The 20,436-nt window shown below is 67.2% G+C and overlaps 3 protein-coding genes across 5 annotated transcripts in view; 1 reads left to right on the plus strand and 2 right to left on the minus strand.

Moving 5' to 3' along the window:
* Positions 1–6,254, minus strand: part of ASIC4 (acid sensing ion channel subunit family member 4) — a 46,482-nt gene extending 40,228 nt beyond the window's left edge. The window contains exon 1 of one of the 2 annotated variants that reach the window (XM_032190373.1): positions 5,586–6,254. In XM_032190373.1, coding sequence (XP_032046264.1) covers positions 5,586–6,138 — 553 coding nt within the window. In that variant the 5' untranslated portion in view covers positions 6,139–6,254. Of the gene's footprint in view, positions 1–5,496 lie in introns of both variants that reach the window. The other variant, XM_032190372.1, reaches the window with a different exon arrangement.
* Positions 6,255–11,859: 5,605 nt separating this feature from the next.
* On the plus strand, positions 11,860–17,247 carry LOC116490957 (rac GTPase-activating protein 1-like). 2 transcript variants are annotated; one of them, XR_004253434.1, is made up of 17 exons: positions 11,860–11,944; positions 12,037–12,239; positions 12,316–12,440; positions 12,592–12,670; positions 12,779–12,832; positions 13,216–13,293; positions 13,545–13,665; positions 13,822–13,982; positions 14,064–14,225; positions 14,318–14,413; positions 14,492–14,693; positions 14,770–14,875; positions 14,981–15,113; positions 15,188–15,302; positions 15,387–15,504; positions 15,582–15,736; positions 17,222–17,247. XR_004253434.1 is itself a non-coding variant. In XM_032190610.1 (16 exons), the coding sequence occupies exons 1-16, from the start codon at positions 11,860–11,862 to the stop codon at positions 15,613–15,615; spliced, it is 1,872 nt and encodes a 623-aa protein (XP_032046501.1). In that variant the 3' UTR covers positions 15,616–15,772. The 2 variants fall into 2 exon arrangements, 1 of the variants encoding a protein (XP_032046501.1); XM_032190610.1 differs by lacking the exon at positions 17,222–17,247 and having other exon boundaries at positions 15,582–15,772.
* On the minus strand, positions 17,057–20,420 carry GMPPA (GDP-mannose pyrophosphorylase A). Its single transcript, XM_032190611.1, has 13 exons — positions 20,343–20,420; positions 20,164–20,261; positions 19,580–19,683; positions 19,301–19,493; positions 19,161–19,220; positions 18,953–19,083; positions 18,785–18,799; positions 18,147–18,281; positions 17,966–18,063; positions 17,807–17,853; positions 17,642–17,734; positions 17,383–17,551; positions 17,057–17,297 (listed from the first exon to the last, which is right to left on the minus strand). Exons 1-13 carry the CDS (start codon positions 20,383–20,385, stop codon positions 17,197–17,199), a joined length of 1,287 nt encoding a protein of 428 aa, XP_032046502.1. The 5' UTR covers positions 20,386–20,420; the 3' UTR covers positions 17,057–17,196.
* Positions 20,421–20,436: the final 16 nt, after the last annotated feature.

The following is a 20,436-nucleotide window of genomic DNA, read 5'->3' on the forward strand; positions in this document are numbered from 1 at the left end:
AAAGGTTTTTAGTGGGAAAGACTCTGGGAGAGTAATACATCTCCCATATTGATCGCAGGCCAGGGACCAAGGCACGGCTTAAACAGTAATTGATTTCTAGCCGCCGAGATGTGTTGGGGAGCATTGATTTAACAGCACTGCAGACACACTGCTACTAATCTGATTAAAGTATTTAGCAGAAATGTTATTCTTTAAAAAAAAAACACAGGGAGGTGATGGTGCTGCCTGGGGGCAGGGGGCTCGAGCCGGGGCGGTGCAGCCGGGGCACAGGGTCCTGGTGCATCCCCGCACCCCGCCGGGGGTGGTTGTGCGCCCATGCCCCCCGCGTTGGTGGCGGTGCCTGTGGCACACATCTGGAGCCAGCTGTGCTCCCAGCCGCCGCTGAGGGAGCTGTCAAGGACGCGTGCAGACGGAGCAGGCAGCACGTGTGCGAGCGCTCAGCCAGCGGCCACGGGGCCTGGACGTGCCCGGCAGGGCCACCCGCTGCCCTGGGGACAGCGCGGATCCCACGAGGAGCCGGGCACGAGGAGGGGACCCCCAGCACGGGGACCACGACGCTGCTCCTGGCCACCCGGCGTCCTCGTGCACGGCCTCGGGTGGTCGGTGTGTTGTGGGAGCTCTCACACCATGCCCAGCCCGGCCCCTTGCACGGTGAGGGTGGGGATGGGTGCTGCCCAGGTGGGGACGGGGCTCTGCAACACCGCTCCTGGCCCCAATGAGAGGCAGCGGCTGAGCATGGAGGGGCCGCTCTCCCCCCGGGCCATTCCCATCACACACATCAGCCCAGTTAATTAACACGCGATATCAAACAAATAAATTATTCCTGCTTCCTATTGATTCTAATTTACTGGCCCCTGGAGAGCCCGGGCTCGTTTATCCCACCTGTCACCCCTGCTTAGCAGCTGCGCTAACATCTGCCCGCTCCCCTCACCTCTCCCGCTCCTCCGCCTCGGGGCAGAGCCCTGCATGGCTGTGGGGCCAAGTCCCTGCCCCTCCTGGGCACCCATCCCGTGCTGTGTGGCCTCCCAGGCTGGGACCCAGCCCCGGGGCATCCCTGCCTCCCTGGCAGGACGGCAGCCGGGTTCCCCCTCCGTCCTGGGGAGATCCATCATTGCCTCGCACCGGCCTCTGATGGCTGATGTCTGCCTCTTCGGTGCCAGCCTGATCAAAGCCAGGGCTCCTCCCAGCTCCCTCCCCGTATTGATGCCGGATCGATGCATCGATCCTGCCCAGCTGCTGACTGCACAGCTCTGCTCCCAGCCGGGCTTGTCTGGGGGATCCTGCCAGGCACAGGACCCCGGCACACCGAGCACTGCGGGGCTCGGCTCACGGCTGATGCTGGGCTCCTGGGCACGATGGGTCCAGCTGCCAGCCCCCCGTGGCCAGGACCACCTCCTGCCTGGGTCTGGGCACTGCCCAGCCATGGCTCCTGGTCCTGCAGCGCTCCCCTGCCCAGCACTGCTCGCACAGGGCTGTCCTTTGGCTGGCAGCACCTGGGCTTGCACGCAGCAGGGCAGGGCGCAGGGTGCATGTAGCCTGTCCGTGGGATGCTCTGGGCAGCAGCTTGCAAGCAGGGGATGGATGTGCCCAGCCCAGCTCGGGATTGCTCCCAGACATGCCGTGACAGGAGGAGCTGGAGGCTGGCCAGGGACACAGGACAGGGTCACCAGCCCAGCGTGCGTGCCTGCTGCTCTGCGCTCCAGTGCTCTCCAGCGCTGGCTTTCCTCTGGTTGGAAGCTTAAACCCAGCCAGGCCAGCAGCCAGCGGCAGGCTGCTTGCTGGCCTCGGCTGAGCCTGCCCAAAGCATCTAAAGCTGGGACAGGCACAGCCAGCACCTGGCTGGGGGACCCCATGGCCACTCCCCAGCCCTGTTTTGAGCTGCCAGCCTCCCCCTGAGGATGCTGCAGGGCACTCACCATGGGGTGCCCATCACGGGGTGCCCATCACAGGGTGCTCATTGCAGGGTGCCCATCACGGGGTGCTCATCATGGGGTGTCGATGATGGGGTGCCCGTGGTGGGGTGCCCGTGGTGGGGTGCCCGTGGTGGGGTGCCCATGGCAGGGTGCCGTCCTGGCACGGTCCCGCTGGCAGCAGAAGCGGGTGCGCGTGGGAGGAGCGGCTGGCAGCGCGGCAGCCAGGAGATAAGCTCCCCTCTCATCCTCATTGTGTGTGACGGGAGGGAGATTTATGGCTCCAAGCTGCGATTTGTGCGCGGCTCAAGCACACGGTATTGATCACTCCTGGTTGCTCCCGCTGCTCCCTCGCCTCGCAGCCCCTCCTGCCTCAGCCCTGCCTGTTAACTCTTCCTGACCTGGGGGCTGGGGACGGGCTCCCCTCTGCTCCGCTGCAGCCGGGGCACCCGGACACAGCCCGATTCTCCCTCCCCAAGCTCCCTTGCAGCTCTCTGCTGAGAAAGCCCCATGGAAAAGGGGCGCCAGGGCCCTTCTCCTAGGAGAAGAGCAGGGCTCAGGGAGCTGAAGGCAGGGGCGGTTTGGTGGCGCTGGCAGCGGGGACGTCCCTTGGCAAGGGGCGAGGCTGGAGGAGCAGGGCTGGTACCAGAGGGTTGGGGAGCCAAAGGGCTGAGGATGGTGGGCAGCGATAAGGGCACAGTGTGCAGGGCATGGTCATGGTGCCAGGGAGCGGTGCTGAGCACACAGGGTGGCAGGTGGTGACAAAGGGACGGCACCCGGGGACGGGGCGCGATGGCCAGCAGCGGCCAAGGGCACATGGACAGCAGGGAGCACGGAGCAGCCCCCGGGGGGCAGGCACTGAGGGGCTGAGGCTGGGGGCAGCCGGGGGGGCTGGGAGGGGTGGGGATGGGGACTGCGGGTGCCTCTGCAGCAGCAGCAGCAGGAAACGATGTGTGAAATGAAGAGTTCCTGCCCAGTGCCCAGAGGGAGCGAGCAGCATACTGAGCAGGGGCTGGGGAGGGGGGAGCCGCAGCGGGGTGCACCGCGAGGGGGTCCCCAGCACGGCACGGGGACCCTGCCTTGAGGGGGGGCGCTCCACGAGACGAGGCCGTGCCCCTGCTGGAAGGGAGGCAGGACGGGGGCTTCTGGAGGTGGGCGGCTGCTGTGGGGACCCCCAGGATGGAGGTTTGGGGGGGCAGAGCCCTGCTAAATAAAGCCCTCGCCCCCCCCTCCTCTGCATGATGCCCCAGCCCCGACCGCCCGCACCCCCCTCCCCGCTCGCTGGTTTCCTGCTGCTCCGCGGAGATAATTAAATCCGCTATTTCGGCAGGTTCCGCATCCCCTGCCAGGCGGATCCGCAATCAGCGCCGAGTGCCCGGGGCTCCCCCCCACCTGCGTCCCCCCCCAACCTCCTCACCCCCCCCCAACCAGCCCCCGCTCCGGGCACCTTGTCCATTCTCCCTCCTGCCTCAGCCCCCGGCCCTCTCCTTGCCTGGCAGCACCCTCGGGGGCACCCATGGGTGCTCACGGGGGACAACAGGCTCCTCTCCAGCTCCATCCACATCCCCCCCAGCTCCGGGTGCCCTGGGGGCCGCAGCCCCCCGCTGGCTCCTCTGCAGGGCTTGGCACTGGGGCCAGAGGGATCAGCCCCTGCTCCCCATCCATCCCCCTGTCCGACTTTATCATCTCCCCGCGGCACCGGGGGAAGCTTTAAATAATTCTCTGGTGTGAGCTCCAGCACAGAGGCTGCCACAGGGCGCACGGAGCCAGGCGGTGCCTGGGTGGCAGAGATAGCGGTGCCAGCCCCGCCAGCACCCTGCCTTGTGCCGACCCCAGTGCTGCCCCGAGCCTGCTGGCACCTCCGCCTGGGAAGGAAAAGGGTCGGCGTTCACAGAGGAAAGGCCCTGAGAGCATCAGCCCAGCAGAGGTGGGAGGTGAGCAGGGTGCCCGGGGACCCCGCACCCAGCCCTGTGCCGTGCTCTCGCCCTGCTGCTTTCCCCCCGGCCTCCTGCACAGGATCCGGCCCAGGATTGATTCCTGAGGAGGCCCGCTGTTAAGCTGGCAGCCCTGGCTGTAAATTCAGATCAATAATTTAAGGGGGCAAAACTATTAATAGAGCATTCAAATACCCGCTGCTGTCTGAGGCACGGAGGTCAGAGTGATCCTCACCGACCCCAAAGCCCTCCTGCAGCCCTCGCCATCCTCCGCACCCTGCTCCTGCTGGCTGGATCTCAGCGCCGTGCAGGACCAGGCTCCCCCCGTGCCGTGGGGCTCGCAGGAGCCATCGCGCTGCCACAGGGAGAGCTGCTGCAGCCCGGCTCATTTCGGGAGGATTAGTGCCCGTCCCACGCTGCCCAGCCCTGGGAGGGCCCCCCCAGGACGCAGGGAAGGGTAATTTTGGGGAGACTAACCCTGCGCCGCAGCGGGACAGGAAACAGAGGGAACGCTGCTCAGCCAGATGGAAGGAACGACAGCCCCAGGAGGGGAATGGATAAAAATAGGCTGACATTTACCTGCCAGCCCCGAGCGGGGCGGGCACGGTGGCCGGGCCATACCTGCGGAGGGATGCAGGGGTCCTGCCTGGGCTGTGGGGTCACCGTGTGCCCTGCCCAGGGCGCAGGGTTGGCTGCCCCAGCTCCCTGTCTGCCCCTGGGCAGAGCCGAGCATCCTCCTGCCATGGCACTGGCACCTCCCAGCCGTGCTGGAGGCCCCTTGCTGGGCATCCATCCCACCACCCATCGCTGCCGGCCTCGCTGCTCGCCCTCGCCACCCAAAAACCAGACCGCGGTTGGGAAGGGTTAACGGCTCTGAAAGTGGAGCCTCCCCATCCTCCCCCTCCACTGTGTTTTACAGGCCGGAGCTATTAACAGGAAATGTTCCTATCAGCACCATTGATCCCCTTGTTTACAGCCCCGTAATCCTCACTCTGTTGACTCAGGAGCCGGGAGGAGAAGGGGAGGAGGTGGCTGGCTCTGGGCATCGCCTCTGCCCTGCCTGCCCCCCAGCACACATGCCCAAGCCCTGCAGCTCCATCTGGGCACCGCTGTCCCCGGTGGGGAGGCAGAGCGGGGTGAACGATGGTGGCACCGTGGTGTGAGCCCGGCCGTGTCCCCGCGGTGGCCTCCTGGCCCCCTCCAGCTGCGTGACACCTGGCCATGGGCCCCGCGCGGCAGCAGCGCTTTGTTCTCATTAGCGCAGTGAGCGGAGCCGTCACGGTTAATTAGGGACCCTCCCGCCACGCAGCGCTGCAGCTGCCAGCCCGGGGAGCGCAGCACAGCGGTAGCAGGCACCCCAGTGGAGGAAGCACAGGATGGAGAGGCCCCATCCCGTCCCGTCCCTGCTGGGGTCTGACCCCGGGGGAGCCACCCTGGGGCTGTGCTCCCCGACCCAGCCTCTCCCCGCAGCTCCCAGCCCTGCCCGAGCATCCCCAGCCCGGCTCTGCACAGCCCCACCAAGCCACACACCAGGGCTGTGCCTGCAAAACCCACCCCCTGCCTGCTGTCCCATCCCTAAATCCAGGCCACCACCACCCGGGGTGCCCCGTGCCCATCCCTCCCTGTCCCCCGAGCCCCCCGCCACCACTCACGGTCTGGAAGTCGCTGCTGGTGCACTCCTTGCCCCCGAAGGTGCAGCACACCAGCATCTCGCCCAGCTCCAGCTGGTGGCCCACGCGCCCGTAAAACTCCTCCAGGTGGAAGGGGCGGCTCTGCTCCTCCTCGCTCAGGTCCAGCTTCCCCTGCAGGGCCGCCAGCGTGCTCCTCTCCGTGCCCTCGGGGGCCAGGGGCCGGCCGGCCCCGTCCAGGAGCCCCAGCAGCTCCCCGGCCCAGTACAGGTCGTGGCCGGAGAGCCGCGAGAAGCGGGCAGGGTTGAGGTTGCAGAAGGTGACGGCGGGGAAGGTCTTGTTGCGCGTCGTCTCCTCCTCCAGCTGGGTGCTGTGGGGGTACTGGAAGTACAAGCCCACGCACTTGGCGTAGACGTGCACGAGGAGGCCGAGCGAGCCCAGGAAGGCCAGCAGCCAGAGCAGGTTGCGGGCGGTGTAGCGCCGGTGCCGCAGGACGTGCTGGATGCCGTGCAGCGTGCAGCGCCGGGCGAACTCCTCCAGGCTGCACGGACGCTGCCGCGGGGCCGCGGGCTCGGCCGCCGGCTCGGCGAGGTGGGCACGGCACACGGGGCGCCCCGCGGGCACCCAAGGGTGCGGGGAGAGCCCGCGGGGTTCCTCCGGCCACATGCTGCGTGTGAGCGCGAGGTGGTGGCGGGGGAGGTCTGAGCGCTGTGCGGGCGGCGTGGTGCTGCGCCCTGCCCGAGCGGGGAGAGCAGGAAGCTGGCTAAGTGCTGAGACCACAGCCGTACTTAGCCAGCCGGAGCCAGAGAATGAAGCATCCCTGGAAAGCTCGGGGCACTCTCAGCCCGCATCCCCCGGGGGCCCGGGCAATTAGCTGCAGGCCTGCTTGCTGCCTCCATCTCCGGGCACTTAGTGTGGGATCCCCAGGGGGGAGAAGTGGGCAAATGCCTCGAGTGTCCCTGCCAGGACGTGGAGAAGGTGCCCAGGCAGGGCTGCACTGGGGTTGGGAGAGGGGTGTGCATGGGGGTAACACCCCTGTGGGGAGGTGGCCGTGGGCACACGGGGTCCCCCGGAGCCCCAGCTCTGCAGGAGCACAGTGCCATGACACTGGGCTGACACCGAGGAGCTGCAGTGCCTGGTGTCACCCGTGTCACATCTGCACCTTTGGGCTCACCCACAGCCTCCCCAAAGCCTGCAGTGGGGTCACGCTACCGTGAGCCCAGGGCTGTGAGGGTGGCACCACCGCCGTGTCACTGCAATGTGCTGGCTACCATGAGGCCAGGAGCCCCGGCACGGTGCAGGGGCCACATCCCTCAGCCCGGAGGCGTGCAGGCAGAGGCAGTCTCTTTGATTAGGCCAGCGATACAGCTGCAGGAAGCACAGCCGCTTGCGAGCGCAGAGAGAAGCGCCTTCATGCCCAAAAGCTTATCTCCCTGTCTGAGCCGTCCCTCTCTGACCCATCTCAGCTGGTCTAATCAAAAGCATTGCCTTTCCCTATCAGGCATTGCCTTTCCCTACCAGGCTCGCCACGCGTGCATCCACCTGGCCAGGTCCAGCAGCACGGCTTCGCTGGCAGGGGGAGCACGGGGCTGAGCTGTGCCTGTGGGGTAAAGCTGCCATGGGGCTGCCCCCACACTGGGTGCAGGAAGGGCAGGCAGGGAAAAGAGAGGGTGAGGATGCCTGGGCACAGGGAGGAGGTGGTGCCCAACCTGGGGAGCTGCAGGGAGGCGCAGGGCCTGGGCTCTCTCCCATGGGTGCTCAGCCCTGGCCTGGCACCCGGCCGCGTCCCGGAGCAGAGCACAGAGCTCTGTGAGCGCTGGGGTTCACGGACCTGTGCTTCTGGTCCTGCCCAGCTGTGTTCCCGTGGCCTGTGCTCCCCAGCACAGCTCTAAATCCATTAGCTTTGCATAATTAGATTTTTCTCAATTACCAGATTATGATAATTAACAGCTCATTTGTAGGAGGCAGTGCCTAATCCCAGCATCGCGCCTGGCTCGGCGCCAGCCTGGCTCGCGAGGCTGTGGGCGCTGGGGGCAGGCAGCCCGGGGGATGCTCCAGCACCCTGCGTGCCCGGGACCCCCCGAAAACCCCCCAGCAGCACGGACCAGCCTGCCCACACCTCCCCTGCGCTGCCCGGCCAGCACAGCTTGGACGGAGGGGTCAGAGCTGCGGGGATGGACCCAAAATTGGGGCTGTGACAGCCCTTGCAGGGCCAGCGTCCATCAGCAAGGGCATCGGCGGGGACTCAGAAGTGGCTCAGCACCCACGTGGCCCCGGAGATGCAGAAAACATCCTGCAGCATCTCCTGCAGCCAGCCACCGAGGGAAACCACAGGAGAGGTTCACTTCATGGGCTGGGCCGGAGTGGCCGCAGTCATTAAGGGGGTTGCTAATGAACTTTCCCAGTCAATAACACGGCTGAGGAAGGACAGGAGAGCAGGGGAGGGGGAGGCGGCAGGCAGTAAGGTACCAATCTTCATCACGGGGAGGCAGGGCAGTCCAGGCAATTACTGCCCATCAACAGAGCTTCATCCCTAGTGAAATAATAGAACAAATATTAAGAGAAAAATGCTTCTGAGGACCTCGAGGGCAGGGGAATGGGGAGCAATAAAGATGTGCGCGGAGATCACAAAGAATAAATCTGCCCAGTCCAACTTGATTGCCTTTTTTGGGTAAAATTGCTAAATGAATCGATGGAGAGGAGACAAGAGGTGTGATATATCTGGCTTTTATTAAAGCGTTTGATGTAGTATCTGGTGGAATTAGTTCCCGTTGGCGGGGACAGGCAGCCCTCGCAGGGGGACGGGGCCGCCCTGGCGCACACGGGGAGCGCGGTGGCATTGCTCCGCTGCTGTCACCTGGGGACCCGGCCCCATGGCCCCCAGCAGGGGGCTGGTGGCCAGAGCCACTGCAGCCCCCTGGGGGCCACCACCACCTCCATGTGCCCAGTGCCACCCTGTGGCTCCGGGGCCATGTCCCTGGCGCATCAGCAGCTTCCCCCGGTGCCCCTCATTTTGGGGGCTGCAGAGGAAGCTGTGCAGCGAGGCGCATCTGCAGCAGTGCCAGGAGCAGCGTCTCCCCGTCCTGCTGTCTCCTCTCCCCCCGCAGCCTGGCTTCTCCCTGCACCAGCCTCCCTCCACCTCCTGCTGCCCGTGCTAATCCCCTAATCTGCGCGCAGCAACGATTTCCTGCGTGGCACGGTGGCTGCTCCTCGCAGGCCCAGACAGCTGCAATCTGCATTCCTCCTCTTCCAAATCCCGGCTCCCTTATCAGCAGCAGGTATCAGGTGAGCCAGGCACCACCTACCTCCGATAAACCCATGTTTTGCTTCGTCCTATTTCCATTTTATCTCCGAGCCTGCAATTATCGCTCATCTCACCGCACGCCGGGCTGCCTTGCGCGTGCGGCAGCAGAGCGGGCGCCTGCCTGGCGGGCAGCCCCGAAGCACAGCACCTTGCCAGAGGCACTGGGGCGGCCAGGGGCAGCGGGGGATGCCCCGGGGTGAAGCCTGCCCTCTGCTCGCTGCCTCCCTGTCCCCAGCTGCCTCCCCTCCAACCTCGCGCAGCGGCGGCGATGGGTTCCCTCCCTGCGAGCCAGATGTGTTGCGCGGAGCATAAACACCCGCGACAGTTGTTGTGCTTCTCGGCGTGAAGGCATCAGATGTCTGCGTTAAAACAAAGCTCTCCACTTAATTACTCAGGCTGATAATTCAGCGCGTGGAGGCGGCTCTGGCTGAGAGCAGAGGGCTGGATCACAGCTGGGACTGGAGAGCCTTGGAGTACACATTAATCCCGGCTCTCACAGCCCTGATTAACGGTGCTGGAAACCTGCCCACCCCACTCGTTCCTGGAGGAAGGGTCCGGCCATAGCACCCCCCGGAGGGGCCTCAGTGCCCCCTCGGGCTGGCATCTGCTGGGCCAAAGCCTCTCAGCACCTTCGGGGTGAGGTGGCCCAGGGCCTGGGGGCCTTGGCTGCTTGGGCACACCCGTCCGTGGCACCTGGAGGCACGGATTGGGGTCAGCCTGGGCGGGGAGCTGGAGCAGGCAGAGCACCCATGGGTGCAGGCCCTGTGGTCTGAGCTTCCAGCTCTTGGTGCCTGCATTTCTGGCTCCCCAGCACCATCCCCGCGGGGCCCCAAGGGTTAAGCTGTCATGTATTCAGGGCCACGCGCTGGCCAGGAATTACACTTTTATCGGCACGCGGTGCTGCCGCCGCTTGAATTGGGACTGGGAACTCTATTTCCGAGCTCACCCAAATTATTCTCGAAGAGATAAAGCGCGGTGCAGAGCAGCGCCGGCGCTTCATTAACATTCCCCAGCCCATTCAGCTTTAAACGAAGATTGCCTGCCTCGGAAAATGATAAAATTGAACATGTGAAGCAGGGCATTATGTTCCATCAGCCGATATTATTTCCCACGCAGGGGCCGAGCGGAGACACAAACAGCTATTTATGCAGCGCCTGGCCGAGCCGGGAAGCAGGCAGGCGGGTGCAGGGGGTGGGGGGTGCCCCCTGCCCGTCCGTGGGCATGTGAAGGGCTCCCCACAGTGTCCCTTGTCCCCGGGGCTGGGTGTCCCCAGGGCCACGACCCTGCCCTGTGCGTTGAGGTGGGGAAGGGGCTGGGAGGTGTGTGGGGTCCCAGCAACCCAGCGTGCGAGGCTGGGGGCTTCCCAGCTCCCTGCCCCGTGTGGTGGCCACGGCAAAGCCCCCCAGGGGAACAAACACCCCCGTGTCCCCTGCTAGGGATGAGTGTGAAGGGTGCTGGGGTGCCTGGATGGATGCTGGGGTGCATGGGATGGGTGCCACGTGGGGCCGGGCACGGGGAGGCAGGTGTCGGGGAGCCAGGCAGCAGAGGGCTGAGCAGGAAGGCTCCTGGGGCTGGGATTGGATTTTGCTTGGCCGTGCCAAGCCTATCGATCCAGCGGTAATTAAAGTCGCTCCAAAACCTGACTCATATTCAACCTTGGGAGGAAGGAGCTTCTCGGAGAAACAGCCTCAGCTCCCCGTGCGCCTCCCCAGCACAGGGTGGCCGTCCTGGGGCTGCCCTGGGACAGCTCTGTCCCCACGCTGCCTGCTCCCAGGGCAGCAGCACCCCGTTGAGAGATGCCCTCGCTGGTGTCCCCAGCACCGTGCAGCCCCAGAGTGACCCTGACGAGCATCAGCCCTTGGAGAGGGGGGGTCTGGTTTAAGCCCTGGATTTTCCAGCCTAGGATTAGCCCAAGCTAGTGGTTTTGGGGACATCCCTGGGATGTGGGGGTGCTCCCTGCCCTGTCCCCACTGTCCTTTTCAGTCCCTGGGTCCCGGGGTGCTGGGGGGTGCATGTAAGGGGATCTGAGTGTGTGTGTGAGTGTGTGTGTGCATGTTTGTGTGTGTGTGCAGGGCTCTCTGCACGCCCAGCCCTGCCGCCAGCCCCGCTGCTATTCCCGGTATTTCAGCAGGTTGGGACAGGCGCTGAGGAGGGGCGGCTGCCATTCAGCGGGGCCCCACCAACCCACCCGGAGCCCCGCGGGGGCTCAGGGCCGGGGGGAACCCGGGGGCTGTGCCAGGGAGGGTGTGGGGACCCTCTTGGCTGGGGTCCTGGGGGGCACAGCTTCCCTTCAGGGCCTGGAAGGGCAGCAGCCGGGCTTTGCAGCAGGGAGGTGGCTCCATCTGCAGGACATGGCCCTGGCCAGGAGCCCCGCAGGCTGGGGGCTCCGGGTGCCCCTCGCCGGCACAGCTGGAGGTGGTGGCAGGCCCAGCCGTGCCCAGAGGTCCGGTGGGCTTCTCTGCTCCTGGGGGGGCTCAGACACCCCCCCAGCCAAGACGTGGAGAGGTGGCACAGTGGCAGGAGGATGTATTGGGTGCTGGGTGCCGGGGTGACCCCGATGTCCCCACCAGCCACTTAGCATGCGTGGGGACAGCGGGCCGGGGACGCGCCATGTGCCAGCACGCAGCGGCGCCGCGAGGCAGCCAAGGACACCCGCTCCTCCGCCCCCACCAAGGGCATCGCCTGCGCTCTCCCCGCAGCACCCACACCGCCAGCAGCACCCCCCCTGGCAAACGTGGGGCCGCCCCCCCGGGACACCCCACACCTCCTTTCTCCAACCTCCATCTCGCCCGGCACCCCCAGCCCGCACCCAGCGCGCACCCCCCTGCTCCCCGCTCCCGGGGGGCCCGGGGCACCCCCAGCCCCGCTGCTCCGGCAGCCGTCGGGGCGGGGGGAGGCGGAGCCGGGCCGGGCTCCACCCCGACCCCCGGCCCACATAGGCCGGCCGGGAGGGGCCCCCGGCCCCCTGCAGCCCGCGCCAGCCCGGGGGCGCACGGCGGAGCGCGGCGGCCGCTGCCCGGAGCCTGCGACCCGCGGGGCTGGGGACCCCCCCGGTGCGCCCCGTCCCGTGCCGCGGTGCGGGGATGCTGCGGCAGCGCTGCGGGCGGCTGCTGGCCCAGCTGGAGCGGGCGCTGCAGCTGCTGGAGCTGGGCGGCAGCCTGGAGGAAGGTGGGAGCGCGCGGCCCCCGGGTGTGGGCTCCCCACGGGGTGCGGGGTGTGGGTGCGGGGTCGCTCAGCGTGCTGCTCCGTGTTGCCCCCAGACTACATCCGCATCGCGCGCTGCTTCGAGGCGACGCGCCAGAAATGCCGCCGGCTGGAGCAGGACGGGCGGCGAGCCCGCGAGCAGCTGGCCCGTGCCGAGGCCGAGCGGGCGGCGCTGGAGGTGAAGCTGAAGCACGCCCGCAACCAGGTGGAGGTGGAGATGAAGAAGCGGCACCGAGCGGAGGCTGAGCTGGAGAAGCAGGTCGGTGGGGCCGGCGGCTGGTGAAGTGGGGTACTGGGGGCTGCCGGCCTCACTGCTGCCCAATTTTGGCTTGCAGGAGCGCAAACTCCAGCTGGTCTTCGAGTCGTTGATGCAGGAGCCGTGGGGAAATGGGGAGCAGTGCTCCGTCCTCAGAGCCCTGGCTGGCCGGCGCCTCGGGGTGACCCTGGCACCGGGCAGGAGGTGAGCAAAGCTGGTGGCCCTGCGTCCCCTGACCCTCTCCTCTGAGGGGCTGGGGGGGCTCGGGGCACGCTCAGGCTCTGCGGAGGTGCCCCAGGTGCTGGCTGGGGTCTGGGGGTGCCCCGGTTGTGCTGAGCCCCAGCTCTTCCCGCAGGTCATCCGCGGTGGACGACTCGTGCCAGTCTCTCCTGTCCCACTCGGACATCAGCTACGACCGCACCGAGGATGATGTGGTAAGGAGTGACCCCGCTCCCTGTCCTGCTTGTGGCAGAGCACAAATACCGGGGTGCTGCTCGCCCCACACGGCCCAGCCAGCCCCCAGCACCCCCTCTGCCTTCCAGGACGTCGAGGTGACGGTGGCGCGGGCCCTGAAGCGCAAAGCCCAGGAGAGGCAGGTAGGAGGGGAGCGTGGGGCTGCCAGGAGGCTGGCGGGGGGGGTAATTTATCGGCGCTGGGCTGGGAGCGTCGTCTCGCAGCAAACCTCCTGGATCAATAGAAACTCCATTACCCTGCGCCGCGGCCCAGCTGGGCTCCTCAATAATTCATCCCCACGTGCGGGCATCCTGCGCGCAGCTCCGCTCGCACCTCTGCATTGCAGGCCTGGCCTGCACGGCCCCCACGGTACCAGCTGTGGGGCAGGTGCTGCAAGGGCACGGGATGCACCCCGTGGGGCTGAGAGCGCTCGTTTTGGGCTCTTGGTGTGTGGATGTTGGGGGCCTCAAGGGTCAGAGTCAGGCTCCCTGCCCACCCTTCACCCCCTCCCTCTCTCTGTCCCCAGCGTGTGTCCCTGGCCCCGCAGATCGGCCCCGTGGTGGTGGCAAAGCGGCACCGCTCCTCTGTGGCACCCCCGAGCAGCGTGAGTAGGGACCCCAGCAGCCTGGGCAGGGCTGGGGGCAGTGGGGATGCAGGGCCCGGTGCCAGAAAGACAGGAGGACGCGTCCTTTGGTCCTGCAGGGCTGCGAGGGCTTGGGGTGCACCTCGGTCCCCGCAGTCCCTGTCCCCCTGTCCTGGGTGACAGCACCCCTGGCTGTGCGGGACCACAGAGCTCCTGGGGAGCGCTGTGGGGCTGCAGCCGGGCACATCCTCACTGCCCCCCTAAATCAGCAGGTGACTGTGCCCCCTGCACCCCCTCCTGCTGAGGTCCCGGAGCCTGCTGGCAGCCTCCCGCCCGCCGTGCTGGTGCCACCCCGCCGCTCCCGCCAGGGACACCGCGTCTCCACGCGTGCAGGTCGTGGATGGGGGGCATGGGCGGGGGGTGTGGGGCCAGCCTGGGGGTGCTGCCATCACAGGGGAGGGAGGAGATCTGGGGGATGCTTGCTCCCACTGTGGTGGGACTGTGGCCCCCTGCCTATGGGGTCCCCTCCACTGCCTCCTCTCTCTGCAGAGCCGGCCACTGCGTGGGGCACCAGTGAGGATTCGGGTGGCCGTGCCCCGGGGCAGGACAGCCACACCGAGGGCGGCCCTGTGGGGCAGCCAGCACCAGCCCCCTTCACCTCCCCTCCACCCAGCCTCCTGCAGCCCCAGCACCAGTTCACCTCCAAAACGGTGCGTGCCTCCTCCCCACCTCTGACCCCGGGGAACGCAGGAGGGATTCAGGGGGGTGCTGACCAAATTCCCCCCCGCCAGGTCATCCGCCCCGAGCCCTGCGGTGCCTGCGGCTCCCGCCTCCGTTTCGGGAAGGCCGCCCTCAAGTGCCGGCGCTGCCAGCTGCTGCTGCACACCAAGTGCCGCCCGCACTGCCCCGGGCCCTGCGGACCCCGGCCTCACCAGCACGCCTGGCCCCGCGAGGTGAGGGCGGCACGGGCTAGGGCATGATGTAGGGCTGGGGACTGGGGCTGTGTGGGTCCAGCACTGCCCTCCCCTCTCCTTGTCCTCCCCAGGGTGTCCTGGCTGACTTCGCGCCCCCGACACCTCCGCTGGTGCCGGCGCTGGTGGTGCACTGTGTGACCGAGGTGGAGACGCGCGGCTTGGCCGAGGTAGGGGACGGGGTGGTGACACCAGGGGGCACGGTGAGGCCGTGCTCCCCACGGGGCTGAGCCCCTCTGCTCCCCCAGGCAGGGTTGTACCGGGTGCCAGGTGCTGAGCCGTTGGTGCGGGAGTGGAAGCAGCGGCTGCTGCGTGCCGGCAGCGCACTGCCCAGCCTGGGCGACGTGTCCGACATCCACGTGGTGTGCGGGGTGCTCAAGGACTTCCTGCGGGGTCTCAAGGAGCCGCTGGTCACCTTCAGCCTGCACCCGGCCTTCCTGCGGGCTGCTGGTGAGCGGGGGGACGAGCACGGGCTCGGGGTGGGGTTTGGGGCCGATCCTCGGCTAAAACCCCGCTGCCACCGCAGACATCCCCGACGAGACCGCCTGCAGCACGGCCCTGCGGCACGTGGTCGGCAAGCTGCCCCCGGCCAACAGGGACACGCTGGCCTTCCTCATGCTGCACCTGCTCAGGTGAGGGGCTCAGGGGGCTCTGCGCCCACCTCCCTGTGGTGATGGGATCCCCTGGGGATGGGCTTGCTGGGCCGGGCAGCACACTCCCCCCGTCCCCTCTTGCAGGGTGTCGCGCAGCCCCGACTGCAAGATGGACATCCTCAACCTGTCCCGTGTCTTCGGCCCCACGCTGGTGGGGCACAGCTCGGCCACCCCCACGCCGCTGGCCATCATGGAGGACACGCCGCGGCAGAGCAAGGTGAGGGGGGCCCCGGGTGCCGGCGGTGCCCCCGGTGCCACCAGCAGCCCCAAGCTCTATCCCTCCGTGCCCAGGTGGTGGCTCGGCTCCTCGCCCTGCCGCCCGACTTCTGGAGAGGCTTCGTGGGGACGGAGCAGGAGAACCTGGTGCCAACGCCTGCCAGTGCCCCGGACCCAGGGGGTGAACGTGGTGAGCCCATAGGACCCCCACCCTGTGCCCACAGCAGGGCTGGGGTGTGACACCCTAACCCCAAATCTGCCTTCTGTCCCACAGAGCCCCTCTGCCACCCTGTCGCCTCCCCGGAGCCCCACGGGGGGCAGCTGAGCCCCCCCGGGACCTGCTGCCTCCCCGGCGCCCTGCGGAGCTGCGTGGGCAATGCTGCACGGCCCCCGTGAGTGCTGCTGGAGGGGGCTGGGGGGAACCAAGGCGGGCAGGACTGGTGCTCCTGACTCATCTCCTCTCCCCCAGGAAGGTGGGGCGGTTCTTCCCCTCCCCGGTGTAGCTGTGCTCCCCGGGGACCGAGCTGGCAGCGAGGAGGAGGAGGAGGGAAGCCTGTGGCAGGGAGCAGCGTGGGACTGCGGCGCTGAGCTCAGGGCTCAGGGGCTGCTTCGTGTTAAGTGTCGGTATGAAACGCTTCGATTAAACGTTTTGCAGCAAAACCAGCCGGGCTGGGACTGGTGTGCATCCCTCCCTGGCAGGATTGGGCTTGGGTTTTTGGGTTGGTGAGCGGCCCTCCCTGCAGCCAGCCCTGCTTTCCCAGCACCACCACCCGCCTGGGTGGGCAGGGGGAGGACAGGCAGGGTCCCCCTGCAGCGAGGGGCCCCTGTCAGCCCAGATGTTGGCCTCCAAGTAATCAGAGCTGCTGGGGCAGGACGACCCTAAGCGCTTCCAGACTTCCTGGCACCTCGGCTGGGGCCCCTTTAACTCCTTCCTCCCCTCCGGCACGGAGCTGGAGCACAGCGGAGGTGTGCAGGGGGGAGCTGGATGGGGCAAGGGCTTGCCTGCCCCGCAGCAGGGCTGGAAACTAACCCAAAAACTGTACCAAAACAAAACAGGGCAGCTGTGGGAGCCGGAGGAGAGAATTCAAGTACGGTCCTGACAGCAAGCAGCTCTGCTGGCCCAGTTTCCCTCCGCGCAGGGGTGCTCACCAGAGGGCACGGAAATTAGCACATCCAAGGCAGAGGCAAAACTGAAGGAGTTTTAATGTGCTTAAAGTCAGGGAACAGCTAATCCCCGCCCAGGACCACAGCAGAGCTGGCAAGGGAATGCACAGGGCTGGGAGCAAGGATTTGCTGCAAATCCGCCGAGCTGGGGGGGTGCGGGATGGATGGAGAATCCCTAATGCCGTGCCTGCTGCAGAGCAGGGGCCGTGAGGGGCTCGGGGCACGCCGGGGCTTCAGCACAGAGCGCACAGCACGGGGAAGGGACGGGGGGAAAGGGAAAGGTCTCGCCTGCCCCTGCCAGCCCTCCTGCCCGGTGCCCTGGGAGCAGCCTGGCGCTGCTGTCCCTGCCCCGGGAGGCAGGAGCCCAGCTCAGGCTGTTGCAATCCCGCTGCTGACAGTGGGAGTCTGGCAACCGGCTGGTGCTGGGTGGGGTGCGGAGGCACAGCAGGCACAGTCAGAGCTCCCCCGCCTCTTAGATGGGTCAAAACTCCTACTTAGGAGTCGGACTTGATGATCCTTACGGGTCCCTTCCAGCTGGGGCTATTCCATGACTCTAAGACCTTCCCAAAAACTGGAGACACAGGCTGGGGGACAGCCTGGCACGGGGTACCAAGCCCCCGTGGGTACTGCCCCTCGGTACAGAGGCACCCAAAGCTCAGGGCCGGAGACCCTGCAGGCAGCAGGAGCTCCCCTGGCAGCAGCTGGCCTGGCGCCTGAGCCACGTGCTGTCCCCACGTCTCACCCAAATCCCTGTGCTCCGAGAGAAGCAGCAAGCGAGGCTGATGCTCACCAGCTTTAATGTCTGTCGGGAGCAGGAACCAGGCACTGGCAGGGGGCTCCTCACCCGCCCCCGGGGCGCTGGGACCCCCCGGGAGGTGACAGAGGTGGCAGAGGCCACCCCAGCCCAGCAGGCAGCCACCTCAGAGGATGATCTGGTTCTTGCAGCTGCGGCTCAGCTCCTTGTGAGGGAGGACGATGGAGTTGAGAATAACCACCTCGGCGGGGATGGTGACGCTGCAGCCTGCGGGGACAGCGCCGGGGGGGGCGGTAAGAGGGGAGCAGACCCTGCCCCGTCCTGCAGAAACCAGGCTGCAGCTGGGACTCACCCAGGATGGTGATGGACGGCGTGAGGCGGCCGTCCCTGAAGAGGCTCTCGCTGTCGATCTTGGCGTAGGGGTCGTTGGGGTTGGGGTCGCTGGGCGTCCCTTCCACCCGCGCCCAGCGCCCGATGGTGCTGTCCCAGCCCACGATGGTATTGAGGACGCAGGTGTGGTCCTGGGGGGCAGCAGGGAGCGGTGATGGGGTGAGAGAGGGGCAGCGAGGCGCTGGGGGGGACGCCCCCTCCCCGGGGCGAGCCCTACTTACGTGCAGCGCGGCCCCGTGCAGCACGATGGACTCGCGCACGCGCACGCCGGCTCCCACCGTCACCCCCTCCCCGATGGAGACGTTGGGGCCCAGCTGCGGGGGCAGAGGGAGGCGATGAGCTCAGGAAACGGCGCCCTCAGCCCCGCGGGGCCCCCCGGCACTCACCACTGCCGTGCTGTCGATGGAGGCCGTGGGGTGGATGTAGACGTTCCCTGCAACGCGGGGAGGGGGTCAGGGCTGTGTGAGCGGGGCAGGACGTGCCCCGTGGGTCCCTTTCCTGCACGGGGCAGCTCCCAGGGCCCTTGGGGGGATGGCAGGGGGTACCTCGGATGATGGGGCCTCCGGGTTTGTTCTGGGCCAGCCTTTCGGGGTGGGTTTTGCTGTACTGGTTGAGGTAGAGGCGGCTGGCGTAGATAGCAGAGCTGGGGGACAGAAAGCGAGGCTGTTCTTGTGGCTGCGGGGCCCTCGGGGCTGAGGAGGGTCCGAACGCAGCCCCCGCCCGTACCCAGCCGATTTGATCTGGCTCCAGAAGCCGTCGGTTTTGTAGACGTAGAGCTTGCCCCTGCCGGCCAGCGCGGTGAAGACGTCCTGCTCCAGCCGGATCACCTCGGCGCGCTGCCAGCCGTTGGAGCTCTCCTCTCTGCAGGCGAGAGCACCGTCAGCCCCCCGCCCCAGCCAGGGACCCCCCCCCACCCCAAACTGAGGGGCTCCTTGGCCACGGGGCTCTCCCCAGACTCCTTCCTGGCCGTGCACTTTGTCCCAAAGGCAGGGCTGGAGCCGCTCTGCCAGCTGAAACAAGCTTGGGGCCAGAAGCGGATGGTGCAAGAGCTGCACCTGGCCCGGGTAGGAGGAAATATGCGGGGTCCTGCCCTCGCTGCACAGCCGGGTGCTTGCAGGGTGAAAGGGATGGAGGGGAAGCAGAACGCTCCCTGCTGAACAGCTCCCTCGGCCCCCTGCACAGCGCTGCATGAGGATGGGGTGGGAGGACAGGGAGGGAGAAGGGGAGCCTCAAGCTGGCCAGGAGACACAGAGGGGACAGCCTGGCAGGGCTGCAGCGGGAGGAGGAGGAAAGCACGCCGCAGGGCCAGGCAGGGCAGCACGGAGAGCAGCCAGCGCAGACACAGAGGGGCGGGACGGACTTACCCAAGGTAAGGACAGCTGGTGCAGGACCAGGAAACAAGTGAGTGATGGCAGAGGAGGAGAGAAGATAGAGAAAGAATGGAGGATGAGCGTGCCGCTGCAGCCCCGGGGAGCGGGGGGGTGGGAGGGACGCGGGGCAGGGGCAGGGGCAGGGGCAGGGGGGGCTCTCACAGCGCTAGCTCCTGCTGCTGCCGCTGGAAGACCTCGCCGATGTGCTGGAAGATGGCAGGCGTGAACAGGTAGACGCCGCAGTTGATCACCTCGCTGACGAACGTGCTGGGCTTCTCCACGTAGTGCTGCACCTGGCAAGGGGGAGAGGTGAGGCGCTGCCCAGGGGAGCGGCGTGGCCCCCACCGCCCACCCCCTGCCCCTCAGCTACCTCCTGCGTGTCAGCGTTGGCCACGATGCAGCCGTAGTTCAGCGCCTGCGTCCTGTTGGCCTGCGGGGCGAGGCTGGCTGAGCGCTGGAGTTTGCACCCAGGGCAGAGGCACGCAGCGCCCAGCCCCGCTCCCAGCTCACCGTGGTGCCCAGGATGACAAAGCTGTGCGCGGCCCCGTGCCGCTGCCCGAACTCCAGCATCTCCTGCAAGGGGAACTCGGAGCACACGTCCGCGTTCAGCACGAAGAAAGCCTCGGCGCCGCCCGACAGGATCTGGTCTCGGAAGTGGTAGATGCCCCCCGCCGTGCCCAGCGCCGCGTACTCCTGGAGGTACCTGCGGGCGGGGGGACGAGGGGAAGGGGGCTGAGAGGGGGAAGCAGCCAGGGAAGGTGGCAGGGAGCGGGGCAGGCGGGCACCCACCTGATGGGGATCTTGAACTCCTGCTGCGCCGCCACCAGGAAGCGGCTGAGGGCCTCGTGGGGCTGGTAGAAGCCCAGCAGCAGGATCTCCTTCATGCCCGGCACCTGGGGCACAGCGGGGGGGCAGCGCTGGGACCCGACACCCCCTTACCCCCCGGCTCCCCCATTTCCCCTGACACCCCCATTTTCTCCCCAGCGTCTTAATTTCTCCCTGACACCCTGTTACCCCCCAGGTCCCCAATTTCCCCCGACACCCCCACTTTCCTCCCAACCCCCTAATTTACCCCCAGCCTCCCCTTTCCCCCCTCCCCCTCCCTTACCCCCTAGGTCCCCCATTTTCCCTGACACCACCCTTTTCCCCCAACCTCCTACTTTCCCCTTAAACCCCCCTATTTCCCCCTGCCCCCCCATTTCCCCCAACACTTCCCCTTCCCCTAACACCCCCCTTTTCCCCCAAACCTCCTAATTTCTCCCCAGCCCCCCTCCTTTCCCCCTGACACCCCCTTATTCCCCAGCTCCCCCCTTTCCCCCTGACCCCCCCCGTTTCCTCCTGAGCCTCCCCCCTTCCCTTTTACCCCCCCGTACCCTGGCGCACGCCTCGATGTGGTGCTGCACCATGGGCACTCCGGCCACGGGGAACAGCGGCTTGGGCACCTCGAACGACAGCGGCCGGAACCGGGTGCCTGCGGGCAGGGCCGGGCAGGGCAGGGCGGTCAGCGGGGCCGGGCCGGCCCCCTATCCCCCCGCAGCCCCCCGGCACTCACCCTTCTGCGGGCCCCCGATGAGGATCACGGCCTTGAGCGGCATCGCTGCCCGGCACGGCCCGCCCGGTGCCACCCGGGGCTTCCGCACACGTGG

This window comes from Aythya fuligula, chromosome 6 (genome assembly GCF_009819795.1).
Source record: "Aythya fuligula isolate bAytFul2 chromosome 6, bAytFul2.pri, whole genome shotgun sequence".
In the NCBI taxonomy this organism is placed as follows: Eukaryota; Metazoa; Chordata; class Aves; order Anseriformes; family Anatidae; genus Aythya; species Aythya fuligula.